The sequence below is a fragment of the Callorhinchus milii genome, unplaced genomic scaffold (genome assembly GCF_018977255.1).
Source record: "Callorhinchus milii isolate IMCB2004 unplaced genomic scaffold, IMCB_Cmil_1.0 Scaffold1, whole genome shotgun sequence".
Lineage (NCBI taxonomy): Eukaryota > Metazoa > Chordata > Chondrichthyes > Chimaeriformes > Callorhinchidae > Callorhinchus > Callorhinchus milii.
In genome coordinates this window covers 88,406,749-88,426,789 of record NW_024704742.1, presented here as the reverse complement: position 1 = coordinate 88,426,789, position 20,041 = coordinate 88,406,749, and the positions used below count along the sequence as shown (strand labels likewise).

The 20,041-nt window shown below is 40.1% G+C and overlaps 1 protein-coding gene across 1 annotated transcript in view; it reads left to right on the top strand.

Annotated features, from left to right (window-relative positions):
• Positions 1 to 20,041, top strand: part of glis3 (GLIS family zinc finger 3) — a 281,629-nt gene that overhangs the window by 53,250 nt on the left and 208,338 nt on the right. Inside the window, exon 4 of the mRNA XM_042332976.1 lies at positions 16,316 to 16,326. Within this exon, the coding sequence (XP_042188910.1) occupies positions 16,316 to 16,326 (11 nt within the window). The remainder of the gene's footprint in view (positions 1 to 16,315; positions 16,327 to 20,041) is intronic.

Here is a 20,041-nt window from a genome sequence, read left to right as displayed (position 1 = left end):
CTTATATTCCTTCATTCCCTTCTCTTTTGTATACGGATTGAGATTCCTCTGAAATTAATTGATGAGCTCTGAGACATTACTAGCTTGAAGGTTGCTATATAAATGCAAGTTGTTGGTTTTGATGATGATGATGACCTGAATGAGTTTTTGAATTTTTGATGATGATGATAATAAGCCGAATGAGCCTCAGTACAGCTGAAAACTCGTCCACATAGTGTGCCATCCATTGGAGTATATGTGGAGATCTGGACTAGTCTAGTTTGAGGTTAGACCAGTCCAGTCTAGTCTTGTGGGTTTAACTATGTGCAAACACGTGTGTACAGATGAAATTACTTCAATTAAGTAAATACCAGCCAATGCAAAGGATTACTGGTGATTGTGTAATTCTTCGTATAATCAGTTCTGAATTGCATATAATTAAGGGCACCTGTATGCATTAGCCCATGGTTAACCCAACCCGCAAATAAGAACCTTTGAACTCATAGTGCTGGAATCCGCTTTGTTTGGGGTATCATTCTCTGGATAAGAATATTAAATTGAGATCCTGTCTTTAATAATAATCCTTGCATTTGATATAGCACCTTATCACATCTTCGAGACGTCTCAAAGCGCTTCACAGAATATACTGTAAAGTGAATTGACTGTATATTTTGTGGGCGAAACTATCTGTTCAGCAGGAGAATAACTGTCCAATCACACTATTATCAAAGAGAAGAGAATTTGTCCCGGTGTCCTGGCCAACAAGCCTCCAGATTAATTGGTTATTCAACTCGTGTTTGTGATATCTTGCTGGAGTAAATAGCTGACACATTTGTCAATAAAAAAACAGTCAGGACACTCACCCATAATTACTTTAAAGCACTTTGGGATGTTTCAACGTGATAGGGCACTAAGAAGAATGTAAGTTTGCTTACAAAATACACTGTCACTACGCTGTGTATTTACAGGACTCCTGTGAAGTGCTTTGAGATAATAATAATGGAATCTTACATTTGGTATCACACATTTCACATCCAGAGTACTTCTCAAAGCACTTCACAGGATACACTGTGAAGTCCAGTGACTGTGTGTTTTGTGGACAAACGTGGTAGGCAATTTGTGCACACAACATTCCACAAACAGCCATGTTGACCAATTTTACCTGGGGGATTGTTGGCCAGGACACCAGGAGAAACCGCAACTTTCTGACTCAGAGGAGAGAGTGCTACCAAGTGAGAGAGTGCAACACAAGGGATGTCCTCCCCATGTGAAAGACACTATATCAAATATCAAATGCAAGCAAAAAAAAGTTATTTCTTTATTGGTTACGCTTGGAAAGGCAGAGCAAGTTGCAGTTAACAGTGTAGGACGTACAGCAATGCTCAAAATTTACAGCAATTTTGAGAAGCTGAGTTTGCGCATGACGTTTACAAAACCTGACAAGTATGTCATCTGTTGATTGCTTTAGTGACCATGGAAAAGGCATTTTGAGCTGTGCTTTATTATGTTGTTGTGGTTGTTATTATAATCATTTCTTCAGTGAGGGAGTGACAAGGAAAGTTTGACGTCAAGTTTGCAACATTATTCCCAGGTTTAGTGATATCTTGGCATGAGTGATGCAAGGTGTATCACTCATACCATTTAGTTCATTGGCTAGCTGTACTTTATCCACCAGAATTATTTGACATTAAGGACTAATTCAGCAGCAAATGTGTCTTAAGATAGATATCTGGCCTGAGTGCAAGACACGCTGAGTCCCAGGTACTGTGTTAAAGTGAAGCTTCCTCCATTATGGTTCACATTGATGTTCAACACCACAGAACCTTAGAAACACGTGGTACAGTAGGAAGCTGTTTGCCCCGTTATTTTGTGCTGGTGTTTACTCCTCCAAAAAACAACCATTCTAATCCCAATTCCCTGCTCTTTCCCTGTACTCTGAAATCCTCTTCGTCTATGTGTCCAATTTTTTTTTAATGCCTCCAATCAAATTCCCTAACAGCCGCGCCTGACAAATCATTCCACACATCGACAACCCTCTGGGTGAAGAAGTTCTTCCGAACCTCTTCACGCCCTCTTGTCCTCAAATCCCCTACCAGCAGAAAGAGTTTTTTTTACTACAATTCATTTTCTGAAACCCTTTCGTTATCTTGAACACCTCTGTCACCCTGCTGTGTTATAATGGGAAGGCCCCTTAAACTCTCCAGCCTCTCCTCATAGCACAACTGGATTTGAAGTTTGTAAGAATATCAGGCACAGATGCTCAACCAGCCTGTGGAAAACAAGGCTTTAGGCGCTGCTGGAACTAAAGGTGAATTATCGGAGGAATGTGAATTGTCAGCAATGTAAATGTGGCTTGATAGTCTGGAACGGTGCCCTGCAGTATTCTTTAATCTTTCTGAGCATTGTCTCCTCCAAGGTTTACCCATGGTTAGTGGCCTCTCCCCGACTATGTTAGGTAATTGTGCACAGTCCTTGGATTCTTGGTCTTTTCTCATTCCATGCTCGCTTGTGTTCTTATGAATGACAGCAGCTTTAAAAATATTACCTGGACATAAAGTGTTTCCTGCAATCTTCTCCTTTTGCTTTTGCATTTTCCACATTAATAAAATTAACAGGTGAGATTGATCCTGGGAACGTTAATCCTGGCACACATACAATGTGCTGGAATTCCTGGTGTCTACTGGTTCCGGATCAGCTCCCAAGTGAGTCCAGCACTCCCACCGACAATGTTTTTCTGGCTTCTGACTGCAATATAAGTCACCACAGTGGCCGAATGGAAGAAGCATAGCAGAACCAGGCATTGTGCTGAAGAGAGGATTCCTTGATACATTGAAAATGTGTTTTATAATGTACTCCTCATCTACAGGAAGTACTTTGAAATTTACACACAGTGGATTTCATGTTCCATTAATGTAACATATTTGTTGTCCTGTTAATAGTACAACATTAGCATTAATCTAACACTATGTATAGTATACACTTAGCATTGATCTAACGATGATAACGCCATCTTTTATATACGTCCATGAGCCATCAGTGTGTGAAAGTCATCCCTACCTGTGTTGGTGCCGCTTAATCTACTCTGTGAATCTGTCTCAATTAATCAATGTATAAAGAACTGACCGCCTGAAAAGGGTGTCGTGCAAAGGCACAGGATGTAAAAGGTATAAAAGAGTGGCCGCTGGTTGCATAAGACAGGTTGTTGCTGAATAGAGGCTATTACACAAAATCTGTTCGGGCTGTTTCAAAGTGGTTGTTAATAAGGTTTTTTGCTGAAGGAAGTGGTTGCTTGAACAGGTTTGACTGTAATATTAATCCTTGCATTTGATATCAAGTCTTCCGAATAAGGAAGATGTCTCAAAGTGCTTCACAGGATTTACTGTAAAATGTACTGACTGCATTTTGGAAGAAACACCTCAAAGCACTTCACAAGGACTGTGTGGCTAACCTGAGCAAAGTGGGAAATAGAGGGGTAGAAGGGAGGGTGGGCATGGTTGAATACAACAACTTGCAATTATATAACGCCCCACCCCACGCTCCCCCCACACCCCCAAACGCACACACACACAAGGTGTAGCATCTCAGAGCGCCTAAGAGTAAATAGGTTGGATGGATCTTTTACAATTTGCTTTATTCAAAATATCTTAAAAGATATTGGACTCATTCGTGAGTGTCAAAGACGAAGCAGTGTCAAAGGTTTCACCAGGGGAGTGGATGCTCCCTCCACTCTTTATGATACTCCTCACATTGTTTTACCCTCAACCCTCAGGCTCCATTCTGACTTCCACTCTGAATCACCCAGACCAACAGTAAATGGGCATTTACAGTACTGGCAATGTGGTGCTGAGCCAGTCCATAGAACAAGTCAATATTATTGATGGAGTGCATTTGGAGAATGGGATCTAGCAGGGTGTTTTTGATAATTAACCATCCTTCTTTCAATTCTTATTCATTTGTCTGTGCACGTGCTCCAGGGATCAATGTCCCGCTGCTACACTTTAGGTTTTGGCCTGCAAACTATTTAATATTTCATGAGGCTCTTCAGTGGATCTGCTTTCAACTTTTCTACAGGGCAAACATTCCAAAGTGAAAGGCTCTATTATTAAGATATTTAGCAGAACGAAGAAATAAGGTGGAGGAAAAATTCCAACAGATCCAGATCTACTCTAATGTAGCATTGTAGAGTGCCCAGAATTCAGCAACTTCTTCAATATAGCCTCGATTTTGAAGCTGTTTCTCTGTCAGTTCTTTTAGAATGACAGAAGAACAGCTTCAACATTAAGACTGAATTCAACAATGTGCCTAATTTTGGATGCTCTTGAAATCTTACATAAATAGAGTAAATCTAGACCCAGGAGAATTTCTCCCTAAGGGCCTTATAATATTCCCTTGGTGGACTTTTAGACCGTAGAGAATTGAAAATCTCATAATTTCGGTCATTGATGCATCTCACTTCAAGATTCAGTCGCAAAAGAGTCCCCATCCTCCTGCCCATCCATTCATCCACCTGCATGCTTTGCAAGTAGATGCTATAATTACTAAGTTGTAAAGGTGTAAGGTTCAGATTCAACTCAGCTTAGGTATTACTGCAACTTCCTTCATACAACGTCATCGGTGTTTGTGGGACAATACTGTGCGCATATTGGCTACTGCATTCACCCACTAAATATAATGTCACTAACTGCACTTTACAATATATTCTGTGAAACACCTTGGGACATAACAGGTACTACATATCTCAGCAAAAATATCACAATGACCTCCAGATGTCGTCTGGTTAAAGGCTGGGAGCGGGATTATTCCTGATTCTGAGATTGTTATTGACAAGTGGACATCCCAAAACTGCTCCTTAAGTCAGTTTGCATATGTGTGGAGGTCAACTCGAAATTTTTTGAAGGGCTATTTAGTGCCTATTACATCTCAAAGCACTTTGCAGTTTTCCGTAAAGTGTAGTAAAGTGCCTGGCGTACTGCAGACCCACCTGGCTCAGCAATTGGACAAGGTAGCCAGCCACAGAGGGCTGGCTCGATTTTGACATTCCCTTGACAAAAATATCACTTTGGAGCCAGTTTAGTTTGAAGGAGACCCCACCCAAGGAGGATAGTCACTAGTTGGTCATTTGACTAAAGTGTAGTAACTGTTTATTTTTGGTGAATGTAGCAACCAGTTTGTGACCAACTGATAACTGTCCTCCCCGGGAGAAGGTAAGCAGAAGCCGAGCTGGCTGTAAGGTGTTGTGGATGGCAGTGGAATGTTGGGAATCATTCAGCTGTCTGAGATGGTCTCAGTAGTCTGGTTCCCGAGCCAGACAGATCCATAATACCCCACACTGCTGATGACAGACTAAGCAGCCAACCTTGATAGCAGGACGTTTAGGAGCAGAAATTCCCAAGGGCAGCGGCAGGGTTTCTTCCCACTCATTTCTGAACAGTTAGTTAGTGTGGTCCTACCTGAACAAGCATTGGGAAGCTTGCCAGACAGTGCTCTCAATAAGAAGCTATGAGGCTTTAACTGTTCAAACTCTAACACACACTATTGGGTCCTCAACCTGTGCTTAATACTCTCCGGAATTAGGTAAGGACCTTGAGTTGTCCTCCCGACATGAAAGGCGCTATACAAATGTAATTTTGTTGTTGTAAGAATGGCACATCTCTCCAGGGAAAGAGTGTGCATTCCATTCCAGACTTAGGGAAATTTCCAAGAATAAGTGGCATACATACATATGTGGAATTCTCAGTCTGGTTCAGATCCCCTTGAGCACAGTAATGGTTTTCCACATGTGTCAGTTGCCCAGCTGATCAAAAACAAACTGTGAACAGAAACATTCTCAAAACAGACATGAGGTGAAGACTAATTGTATATGGGCATCCAGAGAAGCTCTCCTCTCTTTTTGAATAGTACTGTGGAAATTTCAATGTCCCCCACCTTGAACAGATAGATGAGACCTCAGTTTAATGTCTCATCTGAAGAACGGCACTTCTGACAATGCAGCACTCTCCCAAAGTTGTAAGCCTGGGCTGTAAACCCAAAGTCCGATGTGAAGCCACAACTTTCTGACTTGGAGGCAAGAGAGCTACCAAGTGAGCCAGGCTAACTTCTGGTTATATAAAATCAGTATGAAAAACCCTGCATCAGAAGTCGGTTTCCGAAATCCTTCAGGAGCTAGACACAGGCTTCAGTGTAAACAGCTTGTGTGTATTCTGACTATTGTGTGCTGGTATCATTTATACCAGTGAAATCTGCAGTCTCTGAAATAGCAGGTGTTTTTCTTCTGCATCAGCTGTAGATTTGTTTGCTTTTGTGTCTATACTAACAATACTGATTCAAATCAATGATAAATTCTCATTGGATGCAACTTGAAAATGTAGTGGAGCAGGCCTTTCATTCACACAGCTCACGCTGGGGACTAATCCTCTTTTGTGTGCTCCAGGTAGCAAATCTGCTTGTATGAGCTAACCACTATTCTGTTTCCTTTCAGTAAGTTTTTCAAATTCCTTTATGCGCTTAAAAATAACCAAGGCATATTTAACGTATAAATAACACTACATTATGAAGACAGAAATCACATTCTACACATAAAATGGCACTACAGTAATTTACAGGCGCACAGGGACACATTCAAGTAAGTTACCAAATGGAGCAGGCTAAATCTTAGCCCACAGTAATGGTTTCCTTCTTGCTAAAGGAGTGGTGTCATATATTAAGGAACTTTAAGTAGTCTGAACCCCAGGAGCAATCTCCTGCAGAAACTCTTGTGGAAAGGCACCACGCTGACCTCCATAGTGCAGTTTGCAATAGGAAATGGTTCAAGGTGATTTTACGATTTCACCTAACTTTTCTATTAAAAAAAATGAAATAAAATACTGTAACCATTTTGCAATATTTCACATGGACAGCAATGGTGTGCTGTTGTATCATAGGGTTGCTTTAACCTTTGTGAATAAACATATTTAAGTGCTCCAAGACACTGCCCGTTGAAGGGCACCACATAAATGCAAGTTGTTGTTGTAAACATTGGGAAGCACTTGAAGAAATGCAACATTTTTTCATTGAAACAATCAGATTAAAAAGGCAAGTTACAACTTTGCTCTCTTTATGTTACTGTTAAATTAGCTGCTCGAGAAAAGTCTTGACAAAACAGAAATTAGTTTTTTTTNCAAGTTCATTTTGGAAAATAAAGGAATCTGGAAAATACATTTTCTTATATTTGTTTATTTTCCCAAGCAATAAATATAAAAAATATTTTTGCTGCGTTTGGAAGAGCTTCTGAAATGACAACATCGAGAGCTGAATCACGTCCGTGAGGGTGGACATACAGTTATAGACAAGGACCAGTGTTCAGAAGCCAAGATGATTCTGTTTTAACTAGGCTCAGGAGATGCTATGAATGGGGCAGATCACCATATGTAATGTTTGGGGTTGTTTGAAGTGCTCAGGCAGACTTACTCCAGGGAGGGATCAGAGCTGAGATTCTAAAATCCATCATGGCTGATCAATTTGTATGTGCAATTCATAATCCCTGCAAGTGATCCGAACCAAAGAATGCTCTAAGAGTTCAGCGTCTCTATCTGGCTTCATCGTCGACAAAAATAGCTTTATTTTTGTTGTGCCCATCAGCTCCGAGTACCTCATTGGACTGTGTGTGTGCCTAACCCCAGGTAATCGTGAGTTGTGTCGCCTTTAGTTGTGAACATTGTTTTTATAAAATACAGTTTCAGTCTCAAGGCTACTTTGTGAGTCGGTGTTTGTCTTGGATTTTACTGGTGAAACAATAAAGCAGATGTGCACTAGTGATGGGAGCCAAGGGAGCAGGGGAATCCTCTTGGAATATGTCTGCTTCCTGTTAGAATACTTTTTCGATTGATCGCTAGCCATCTCTCTTTTTTCATTCTTTCTTTCTCTACCCAATTTTTTTTGTTGCCTGAACTTCTGCCTCACTTTCTTCTCCGCAGAGTCGATGGCAGACAAACATACATTTTGATTGTTTTAACTATTTGTTTCTTGTTGGAGGAGGGAAAGGGGAAGGAAATAAATACATAGAACGTGATCTGGGACAAATCAATCATATTCAAAGTGCTTATGAATAGAGCGAGGTATATACTTATATCCAGTGATTATTATTACATTTCATACACTCTCCTACCCCATAGTTACTTCTTCTATGGACCAACAGTGTTTGGGGTATAGCTGAAGGGTGTATAGGTTATTTTGGGATATACTTGAAGACTACATGAGCAAACCAAAAAGAAGGTTTAATTATCGAGAGTACTGCTCTGTCCTGGAAGCAGATTGAATTCAAGGTCTACTTCCTCAATTTTAAATCCTCCCACGGCTTTGCTCCATCCTATCTCTGCTACCTCTTACCACCCCGGCCGTTCTCTTCACTGACCCGACAACATGACCCCTGTCCTACAGGCCCACTATTGGCGTACGGACTCTCTTAAGTTGACACAATTTTTACTCAATTAACTCCTTCAGTAAAAGCTGGCAGCTTTTTAGTTGTGATTCAGGCTGGGCAGGGCATTGTAGGCAGTGGGTAGATCAAGGGTGTTAAATTTCCCTCTTTTTTGCTGGATAGTGTGCGAAATTGAAGATAAAAGATGGTTCTGACAAAAATAACTGGTCTAAGCGGCTGAGATCCTGAAATAAAAACTTATCAATAAAGTTGAAGACAATGGTACAGGGGATCATCAGTTTGATAGGGGCTGGAGGGAGAAAGCATTCTCTAAAGCCACGCTAAGGGCGAGGAGGGAGCTGTCTCAGCCTCAAACCTGTTGTTAATTACAAGACAAAGATAATTTTGCATTAGGAACCAAAGGAACAAAGGCAAACAGGAACAAGAGAGGGCCATTCAGCCCATTGAGCCAGTTCCAACAGCTTATTAGGTCTCTTGGCAGATCATTTAATCCCAATGGCCAGCCCTTTTTCCATATATCTTAATACCTTTATTACCCGGGTATTTGACTCTCTTTTTTAAATGCTCCTATTTATTCCCATATGGCTTTCCTTCATCTAGCGTATCCTGTAGTGCTTTACACACCCATGTAATGTGATGTGGATCGTATTATTTAAGTATTGTATGAAACTGAGCTTTTTCCACATCAGTTTTCACAAGCCAATGTGTTAACCCCACCCAAACACAGGCAGATGATAAGACACTTAGATGTTTTACTTTGATGAGATGTTAAACCAAGGTCCTGTCTTCTTGTTTTTCAAAAAGATATTAAAGATCCTGTGAGGGGGGGTAGAGAAGTTGTTCACTGGATGTCTGTCACATGCAGAAAGCTATTGCTGTGTTTAAGATTATCCATCCCAGACTAATAGAGCCACATATGCATGGAGATGTCCCTGTTCCTGGAATTTCATGCACTCTCCTTAAATAATCGCAGGCATTATTAAGTGCAGGCTAGTGAAAGCTAAGGTTAGGGATTTCAGAGTGTGTGTTGAGGTACTGGTTGGTATAGTTTGTAGTGGTCAGTGGCCTACTGGTGGATAATTAACTAAATCGGCAGATTCCGCAAATGTGCAGAGCATTTCCACCTGTTTTAACTCAGGGTAGATGGAGGACATGGAATGACAGAAGTTCAGCCAAAACCTGGTGGAAGTGAGACAGAGAATTCACCAATACATGGATGGTTCTCCTCCCACACATCATTTCAAAGTTTAATAATTCAATCACTGTCCAAATCTGAGTTGCCTTAACAGGACAGATCTCTGTCACTTACTTGGCACAGAATTGTAGTTGTTGGCTGGAAATGATGTACAAAATGTTTTTTCACACTAAAGATCCCATGGTACTATTCAAAAGAGAAGAGAGTTTCTCCCGGTGTCCTGGTCAATAATCCCCACAATAAAATTGGTCACTCACTCCTTGCTTGTTTGTGGGACATTGCTGTGTGCAAAATTGGCTGCCACGTTTGCCTAGAAATGAATGCACAATCTTTATAGTAAAATCCTGTGAAGCGCTTTGAGATATTTCATCAATGTGATCAAATACATTAAACTTGTCCATTTTGTTATGAGAGGTTAGCAGAAATTTAAACATGACACTATCAAATGTGAATCCAAGATTTCTCTGTGCTGCTATGAGTTAACCTCAGAAGAACAATTTTTGCAATGGAAGCATCTCGCCACTTCTATCAACTTTGTGGCTTTTCACAGTGATTTTAACTAAATATGTGTGGGGTGATGCTCACATTGAGTTTGGCTCATTATTATATGTTTACATTATATGGTTGTTATATCATTATTATATGGGTGGCGTTTATGAGGACGCATATTGGTGAGAAGCGTTACACAGTATTCCCTATAATTTTGTATTAGAAGACTTTTTTTAATCACACTCTGTGATCTAACCCTTTCCCTTTTTCATTACAAACTTCCCCGTACTTTTTTCGCTTAAAGAGGGAAAAATGTAACAGAAAATATCTCATGAAGCATTTCCACCCCTCTCTGCAGCCCCAATCATCTTAGAATCAAGTTGTTTTCTAAACTACTTCTTATTAATATTTCTTCCGTCTTCTGAATTCAGTGGTTCTCATTGGAGTGGTTCTCATGTGCTAGTAACTCTTTTGAACATTGCCCAAAATAATCCTGAAAAGAGAAGATAGTTTCTCCCTGTGTCCCTGTAGAATCCCCCTTACAATATCAAATGTAAGGATTATTATTATGATTATAATCATTCTCCACAAGGTCGTTCCTCACATTTTAGTCTCGGAAATGAAAGTCTGTAGGTTCCAAAACAGAATGAAATATTATTACTGACTATTATCAATGATTATTATTTGTTATAGCACCACAGGATTTACTATAAAGTGTAGTGACTGTGTACTTTGTGGGTGATTGCAACAGTTAATTTGCGCACAGCAATGTCTGTCCCACAAATAGTCATGAAGAGAATGAGCAGTTTTATCTGGGGTGGTTGTTGGCAAGGAACTGGGAAAGAGAAACTCTCAGTGTTCTAGGGAATTACTGCTGAGCCTCATTCTGTTCTTGTCTCATATCCACACGCACTCACTTTCTATCAGAGATCACTGGATAGCATTCAAGGCAAAGCAACTTTGACTGATTTCCCCTCTCCCTGGGTTCCTAAGGACAACTACTGTCCTTGTATTAAATAAACTAACTCCGACCAGGAAAATTGGACCCATATCCTTCTTGTCTGTGTTGCTTAGCAATGCACCAGGTGCTGCTTTTATTCACTCAATTAAACTTTGTGGGTCACTTGAGCTCATCGGCTACCTGTTCAAGTGGATGTTAAACATCCCATAGCATTATTCAAAAAGATAAGGGAATTCCTCCTGGTGTCCTGGTCAACAAGCCCTCAGGTAAAATTGGTACTTAATTCATGACTGTTTGTGGGACATTGCTGTGTGCAAAATTGGCTGTTAGGACTTGAGCTTGTCGTCTCGGCTGACAGTCCAGTACAATACTGGAGGAATATTGTATGATCAGAGTTGCCATCTTTTGAATGAGACATTAAATTATGATTCCCGTCCATTTATTTAAATGGCTCTTCATGAAAGGATGGCAGGGCGGGTGTTCTGGAAGGATGAGGTCAGATGCGCTGAAGGGCCTGCTTTATCCAAATGTATCTTTTGATCTTGCAATCCCAGTGTTGCCTTTCGTAAAGAGAAGGGAGTTTCTGCCTGTGTCCTGGCCAGCGATCCTTCAAATTAATTAGTTGTTCACTGTGTGGCTATTTGTGGGAACTGGCTGGCTCAAATATGTGCTGGATTTGCCTATAAAAACAGTTACTACATTAATAGTTGATTTACCTTTGAGACATTTAATACCTTTAAATGAGTACGATCAAGTGCTGCAAGAATTTATGTTTGTGCAAGTTGTGCTTTTCGAGCCAAATAATTGTGTCCATTTTAATGTTCAACTCACAACATTGCTCTATTGGACCTCTGTGATACGCCTTGTCAATCATTGTATTATTCCTCTGCTTCAGAGTGTCTCAAAGAGCCAAAGCTGTTCAGGAAAGTAATATTAAACCTTAGTCCTCGCAAACTGACTGCAACATGCTGGTTTCAAGATTTGAAAAGAATACGTTTTTTTGCAGTTTCAATTTTCCTGGCTAGTTAGCATATTTTGGCATTTTAACACAAAACAAGGCCAACAAAAGTATTTTGTATCACATTAAAGAGGGGAACAAGGTTCACTTTGTTACATTCTTTCAATAACAAAATTAAATCGGTTGTGATTCTCTGCAAGTCACAAATTCTATAAATATGCTAAAATAAACGACATGCATATTACATCACGACAATGGGTGTTTTTTGAAAGCTTCAAAATATATGAAATACTGAAAGGGTTATAAATAACAGTAAGGGTGGATAACTTTCCTGATGGCTAGCTTACTCATTGAATAGTCGAGCCTTACAGACACCAAAGGTGCCAGGTTCAATTCTACTTCATTGAGCTGAGCTGCTGGGTTCACCTACCAAGAACACGACGACTCCACTTTAGAGTAAATACTGTGAAGTGCTTTGCAACATCCTCCTGATGTGAAAGGAGCTATACCAAATGCAAGAATTATTAATATTATTTTAGGGAGAGACACTAACTTAGTATTCTTACTCTGGTCTATGGACAACATAAGACAGAGATCCTATTTTATTCTGTTTCTGTTCTACCCACCAAGCGCTACTGGTGATGTCCTGGCCAACAGTCCTCTAAATACAAAACACAAAATACTGCAGATGCTGGAAATCTGAAACAAAAACAGAAGTCGCTGGGAACACTCAGCAGGTCAGGCAGCATCTATGGAGAAAGGAAAGTGAGTCATCGTTTCAGGTCCACAGCCCTTTGGCAGACTGGGGCATGTCCATGTGCCGTAATGAAAGCATCTCTTATGTGGCACCTTATTAAACACCTTCTGAAAATCTATATAAATGACTTCTTTTGATCCTCCTTTATCTATGACTCAGTAGTTCTGTCAAACAAGGATTGTGAGACATGGTGGAAGCAGATTCAAAAATAACTTTAAAAGGGAATCGGATGTATACTTGAAAAGGAAAAAATTACAAGGCTATGGGAAAAGAATGGGGGAATGGGACTATTTCAAAGAGCCGGCACAAGCACGATGAGCTGACTGGACTCCTTCTGTGCTGTAGGATTCTACGATTCTATGATTCTGTGAAACATGATCTACCTTCCACAAAATCATCCTGACTCTCCCTGATGTGTGCACTTTTATGCAATACTTTTGTTACTCTGCACTTGATGATGGGTTCCAGTAATATAAGGTGTCAGCCTGGCTTAGTCTGTAGCACTCTCGCCTGTTGAGTCAGAAGGTTGTGGGTTCAAGCCCCACGTTGGAACCCATATAATCTACAATGACACTTCAATGCAGTACTGGGGGGGTGCTGCATTACTGGAGGTGCCATCTTTCAGATAAGATGTTGAACCAAGATCTTGTCTACCTGTCCGGGTGGCCATTAAAGGTCCCATGGCACAATTCACAAAGAGAAGGGAGTTTTCCCTGGTGCCAACAATCCACCAAATAAAATTGGTCACTCACTTTGTGGCTGTTTGGGGCCATTGCTGTGCACTAATTGGCTGTCGCATTTGCCCACATAGTACACACAGTCACACCATTTGATAATATTCCTTTTGAAGTACTTTGAGATGTCTTGATGGCTTGATAAGATGCTATATCAAATGCAAGGATTATTATTATTAATTAATAAACTCACAGGCCAATAGTTACCTGATATATCTCGTCTTGAATTATTATGTGACATTCATTACCTTTCCACCTTCTGCTACAAATCCTGAATTCAGAGAGCTTGGGAAGATTATAACTAATGCATATACAGTTTCTTCAATACCTGGGGGGTAAATCCACCCCTCAAATGGAAGAGGGTAACCGGGAAATGAAATAAAACAACATGTTAACTTTAAACACTGTACAATTGAAAAACTTTCTTCAGTTGCAATCTATAAGTTTCTTTATTATCTTCACCTTTTTAAAATAACACCGGCTTGGCTCTTGCCAACCTGCACCTAATACTCTCTGGAATTAGGTAAACAGGATGCTTCCCTCTAGGGAGAGAGTGCGCATTCCATTTCAATAAAATCTCTGGATTTTCCACGTGCAGGTGGGATGCATGGAATTCTCAGTTTAGTTTGAAATGGTGATGGGTTTTCACTTTGTCAGACACCACAAAATAATAAAGTAACTTGGGAGAGAACTTCAGCTGTTCATCTGACAACAGTCAGCTGTTGTCTGATACAACCTGGAAATCCATTGCCATGTTTAAGGGTACCCAAACCAGACTGACAGTTCCACATATGTATTACCTTGCATATAAAAGCATACAAAAAATAAAAGTCCAAATGATGGTAATCTGAAATAATGCTGGAAATGCAAAACAGCTTAATCAACATCTGGAAGAGAAGGACAGCCTAAGGCTTCAAGTGTGGAATTTCATAATGAAAGCTCTCACTTGATATTGCCTTGACCTGTCTCTCTTTCTTTCAGAGATTGATTAGCATGCAGCAGATTTCCGGCATGTGCGTTTTTTAAATTTCAGATTTCACATCAAAAAGAGTTTGATAGTAATAGGTTGTTACGTGCTTGTTAAGTGAGAAAGAAAATAGATAATCCAGAGGTACAGGAAAGCAATTTGCATCTGTATTGCCACTTTCACTTAATAAAACCTCTCAAAGCACATGGCAAATGTAGAGGCACCTGCCAGCGAGCAGGGAAATGAGAAATTAAGAAACCTGTCAAGGCTACCAGGTCATAAGATTGGTTCAGATGAAGAATTGACTCACCGTACCATCCCCTCCACCACATCAAATATTCTTTTCAAATGAATCCAGGGTCCAGGCCTCAATCACCCTTCTTGGCAACATGTTCCAGTCATTAGTTACCCTCTGAGTAAAGAAAAACTTCCTAAAGTCTGTCCTGAAATTGCCCTTTGTAACACTACATCTATGCCCTCTTGTTGTCTCAATGAATGCATTCAAATGTACAACAGTTCAAGGGATATGTATCATAGAGGCTTTTGAAGGCAGGACAGAGGTCGTAAGGCAAAGTGGTTTTGAAAGAGAACTCTAGAGGACAGGGCTATGGTCGCTGTGAGATTTCAACTCTATTCGGCACCATAATCGGTTGTTAGGAGTGCGGGGTGGGTGGGGGGATCCTAATGGCCAAGATTGCCCTCAGGTCACATTATTGTTACAGAATCAGGGAGAGGGGAGGAATTACCAGTAAACACGATAGCCAATTTGCACACAGTAATGTCCCACAAACTGCCATGAAGTGTAATGACCAATTTTATCTGGGGATTTGTTGGCCAGCACACAGAGAGAAGCTCCCTCACGTGTTATATAGTGTCATGGGATAGGCAGACGTGTCCCTGGTTTAACATCTTATCTGAAGAATGGCATCTCCAACAATTCAGCACTCCATTCGTGCGTCAAACTTGACTGCGAGTTCAAAATCCTGACGGGGGCTTGAACCCTTCAGACTCAGAGGTGAGAATGCTACCAACTGAACCAGGCTGACACCTGATAATTATCATGGTGATAATCATCACATCACATGGCACATTTTTCTTCCCCTCCCGCGACAATTAATAAACGTGTCTATATCCAGAAACAAGCAAACCAAGAGTCTTTTTAACTTCTGCTCCACATGTCCATTGGAGTTAAATGTGCGATGTGATCCTTGTTTCCCTGTAGCAACTGTCGCTGTTGGTGATAGTATTATTCAGCAATGCATTACGTCATTGAGTATGACCCAAGCTTGTTATCGCTCGTCCAGCCTTGAACCGCTCCACATGAACGGGATTGTTTTATTGCTGTATTCTGGAAAGAAAGTTTATCTCAGCAGCCTTCCTTTAACTTTAATTTTAGTGTTGTTGCCAAACAGTCACAAAGGGCTAGCGCTCCTCTTGTAACCAGAGAAGTATATCATGAAAACAAGTTGGACCAGCACCAGGCTGTAGTGAGTGCTGTCACCGTGGTTTCCATTTACACTCATTCTTCTTGGTAACACACTCGCTCTATGACTTTCTCCTTTATCACTGAAGTTCTGTACCATTGTGGATCACTGCTCACATCCTCTTATCCTCCAAGCACACCACTTTGCTGTTGTGCTTCCCACTCTAACACAATCGCAAGATCACAAGAGAGATTCGGATGAAGAAGGTTCTTTGGCTCATTTGATCGCATCCTTCCAGACTACCCTTCCAGACTGATTTCCTAGCATTAAAGCTGTTTCTTAGATGAGTCCGGTGTCCTGGCCTCAGCCAAACTGTAGTAATAATAATAATAATAATCCTTGCATTTTGATATAGCGCTTTTTCACGTCATCCAGATGTCTCAAAGGTCTTCACAGAATATACTGCAAAGTGAATTGACTATATTTTGTGGGCGAAACGCAGCAGCCAATTATGTACAGCAGTGTCCTACAAACAGTCGTGATTTGAAAATAACTAATTTATTATTGTTTTTGTTTTTGGAGGGATTATATTTAGGCGTGTGGAGTAAGGAAACTTTCCCAAGGTTTCGCCCTGCCTGGAATTGAACCCAGGTGTCTCGCTTGCAAGGCGAGTGCTCTAACCACTGAACTGCAGGACTCCACAAGTGCATTGTTTAGAGCATTTGCCTCGCAAGCGAGAGGACCTGGTTTTGATTCCTGGGCAGGGCGAAACATTAGGCAAGTTTCCTCACTCCACACGACTCTGTTAAGTAATTAGGAACACAGTTGTTAGTCAATTGACAGATCGCTTTTCCGGGTGTAATAATCCTTTAAAAAAAACAATAATTTGGTCTCTCAAATGCACGACTGTTTGTGGAACACTGAAGCGCACAATTGGCATCTGTGTTTCGCCCACAAAGCATACAGTCAATTCACTTTACAGTACTGTGAAGCTTTTTGAAATGCCTAGAAGATGTGATAAGGCTCTAAATCAAATGCAAGAATTATTATTATATCATAATCTTTCTGCCAACCTGTTTCAGTCATTAATTACCCTCTATATGATACTTCCTGCTGTAGGTTCTGAATTATATCCTTTAAGGCCCTGATCCTGTGCCCTCTTGTTCCACTGTCCCGTCTCATCAGAAAGTACTGTTCTGGGTTTACTTTCTCAAACAGTCTGTCACAGATACCAGTGGACACAATATTTTTGTGTCCTCATGAGCTCAAACCACTACAATCAATAACCTTAATAATCTGTCGAGGATCATGTATTCTCACCAACTAGTTGGGAAATTCATCAGTGATCAGCAAATTGCTCCATGTGCACTGCCCCACCTCGCCCACACCCAACACAAACACACACGCGCACACACCGAGTAAGTACACCAACATAGACATATGCACAATCTTCAACTCAATCTGGTCACATCAAGAGACATTAAGTTTTTTTAATCAGTTCTGTCTGTCAATGAAGAATTTTATTAATACGTTCTGACTCTCTTGGCTGTGTTTTGAATAACTTTCACATTAAGTCAAAGCAATATAGGCCATGTAAGATGAATAACAATTGAATCGTGTACCTATTAACTGTGTCTATCCATCTCTGTATAGTTAAAATCAAAGGCAGGGTAAACTCAACTGATATTTCCTGGAGTGCAGAACTAAATGGGTGATGTAACTGAGCTGTTTAAATCAACAAGTGAATTGTTGAGGTAGAGAGGAAATGTCTCTTCCCTTTACCATGGGAATCCAGAACAGTAGCACATAATCTTAAAAGCAGAGATGAGGTGTAAACAGAAAAGATTTATTCACATGAACATTGTGAGAATGTGGAAGTACCGCCTTAGAATGAATGAGGTGTTTAAGAGCATGATAGAGAGATAGTAAGGGTATTAACGCAGATGGAGAAAAGGCAGGGGAAATGGGATTAAAAAAATAAAGACTTCCATAATATAATAAAATGGAGAGAAGGTTATATGGCCTTCTTTTGCTCCTATACAGTTGAAATGGAAATAAAGGATTTGTTTGAGGCTCATAACACTTGGATTTCAGTAGTTCCCAGTAACAGTATCCATATTTAAGTTCTACATGTTTCCAAGCAGTGGAAGCTATTTGTGCCATGAATTAATTGCAAAGGCCTAACATAGGCTTAAGCTTCACATAAGCTTAGGCTTGTACAAACACAAGAAGTTGATGGAATGGGTAAAGTTAATCAATTCCATGAAACAAAACCACAGGCTTGGCAACAGATGGGAACTAGCTGCAGGAAAGACCGAAGCAACTGTGTAATTTCAACCTACATATCCCGCTTTTCCAAACTTAGGCTTTGCATCAACGTTTCAGAAATTATTTACATTACAGATATTAAGCTCTCACCCAAGAGCTTTTCAAAACAATTCCCTTGTGTTAAAAATGGTTCGTTGCATAAAGATACATACCAAAGTGCTTTTCAAGATCACCTTTTTGCATTCTCTTTTTCCGTAAGAATTCCTAGTGTTTGAAGTGAAGTTTTTGGGCAATACAGGAAGAAATCCCAGGTCCTATATCTATAATAATAAATAATAATAATCCTTGCACTTGATATAGCACCTTATCACTTTGTTGAGATGTCACAAAGCTCTGTCTCTCGTGGTCTTAGCCATTGACTTAAAACATCAGGTCATAAACATTCTCAAATTCAAATTCAGTCATAAATTGGAAATAATTCTTAACCGGCTTCTGATTAAGGATGCTGGTCTCAATGTGTGAAACAACTAGATGCTTTGACAGGAAGAGAGTAGAATGGGTATTTTGGAAAACTGAGATTAAATGGACTGACAGGCCTTCTTAATATGGGATTGGCATGTAATCATTTGTTAATAATAATAATCCTTGCATTTGATATAGCACTTCTCATGTCTTTGAGACTTCTCAAAGCGCTTTACAGAATATACTGTAAAGTGAATTGACTGTATATTTGTGGGTGAAACGCAGCAGCCAATTGAGCACAGCAGTGTCCCACAAACAATTGTGGATTGGACCAAATTATTATTATTTTTTCTTGAGGGATTATTATCAGCCATGTGGAGTAAGAAAACTTGCCCAAGGTTTCGCCCTGCTGTGAATCGAACCCAGGTCTCTCGCTTGCGAGGCGAGTGGTCAAACCACTGAGCTACAGGACTCCAAAATGCAGATCAGTTACACTCTGAGACGCTACCCTGCATGGAGGGTGCCATATAAGTGCAAGTTGTTGTTGTTGAAACATTCTGACTCAAAAGGAGGTATAAGGAACCTCAGTTGCTGAGTGCTGGTAGTGTGTCTTTAATCAAAAGAAAATTGTTCAGCTTGCTTAGTTAGTTCCATATCCATTTATTTCTCCCTCTACCCCACCACCAGCTCCAGCTTTGTCAAGCTCTCTGAGATATCATCCAGATGTGAAAGCCACCGTGTAAACATAAAATCATTGTTATTGCATTTAAATGGCTAAATATGATGTTTCTCATTGGCACAGTAATAGGCTAAAACGTGTTAAAGTCACTATTTGTGTTATCCTTGGTACAACTGGCATGTTTAATGCTTTGTAAATACTGTTTTCAATGTTCAAAAAGAATCTTAATCTGATGTTATAAAAATCGACAATCCCGAAGCACTACATTTTGTTGATTTTCAAAACAAAGTGCTTCATTCCACATTGTGGTTTAAATATGTTCACAGTACAAGTGAACCAAAAACAAACAAAAATGGTATTGCTTGCATATGAGATGCCAGACTAAGGCAGTGCCTACGTCATGTATACTGATGTGAATCCAGGGAATAAGTTGCATTGCTTGCTAGTAAATAGTAAATGTTTCTATTTTATAAAGATTCTTTTCTCATTATAAAGTCAGCTGAATGTTTCACGATCTGGCTAGGATGAACCCAAGTTTATTTAAACTCTTTCTCCCCAGCTCAGCATCAAGCTCTGCCACTCTTAAGTGCTCATTGTTATGTTGTTGTTAAAGGCAGTAATGTAAATTACATTGCAATATTCATAATAGTGACTGAATATTTGTAATTTGCGCACAGCAATGTGAAGGATGTGATTCTGTGTGAACGGCGCTATATAAATGTTTTGTTTTGGTTAGCTGGGTGTGTGACACA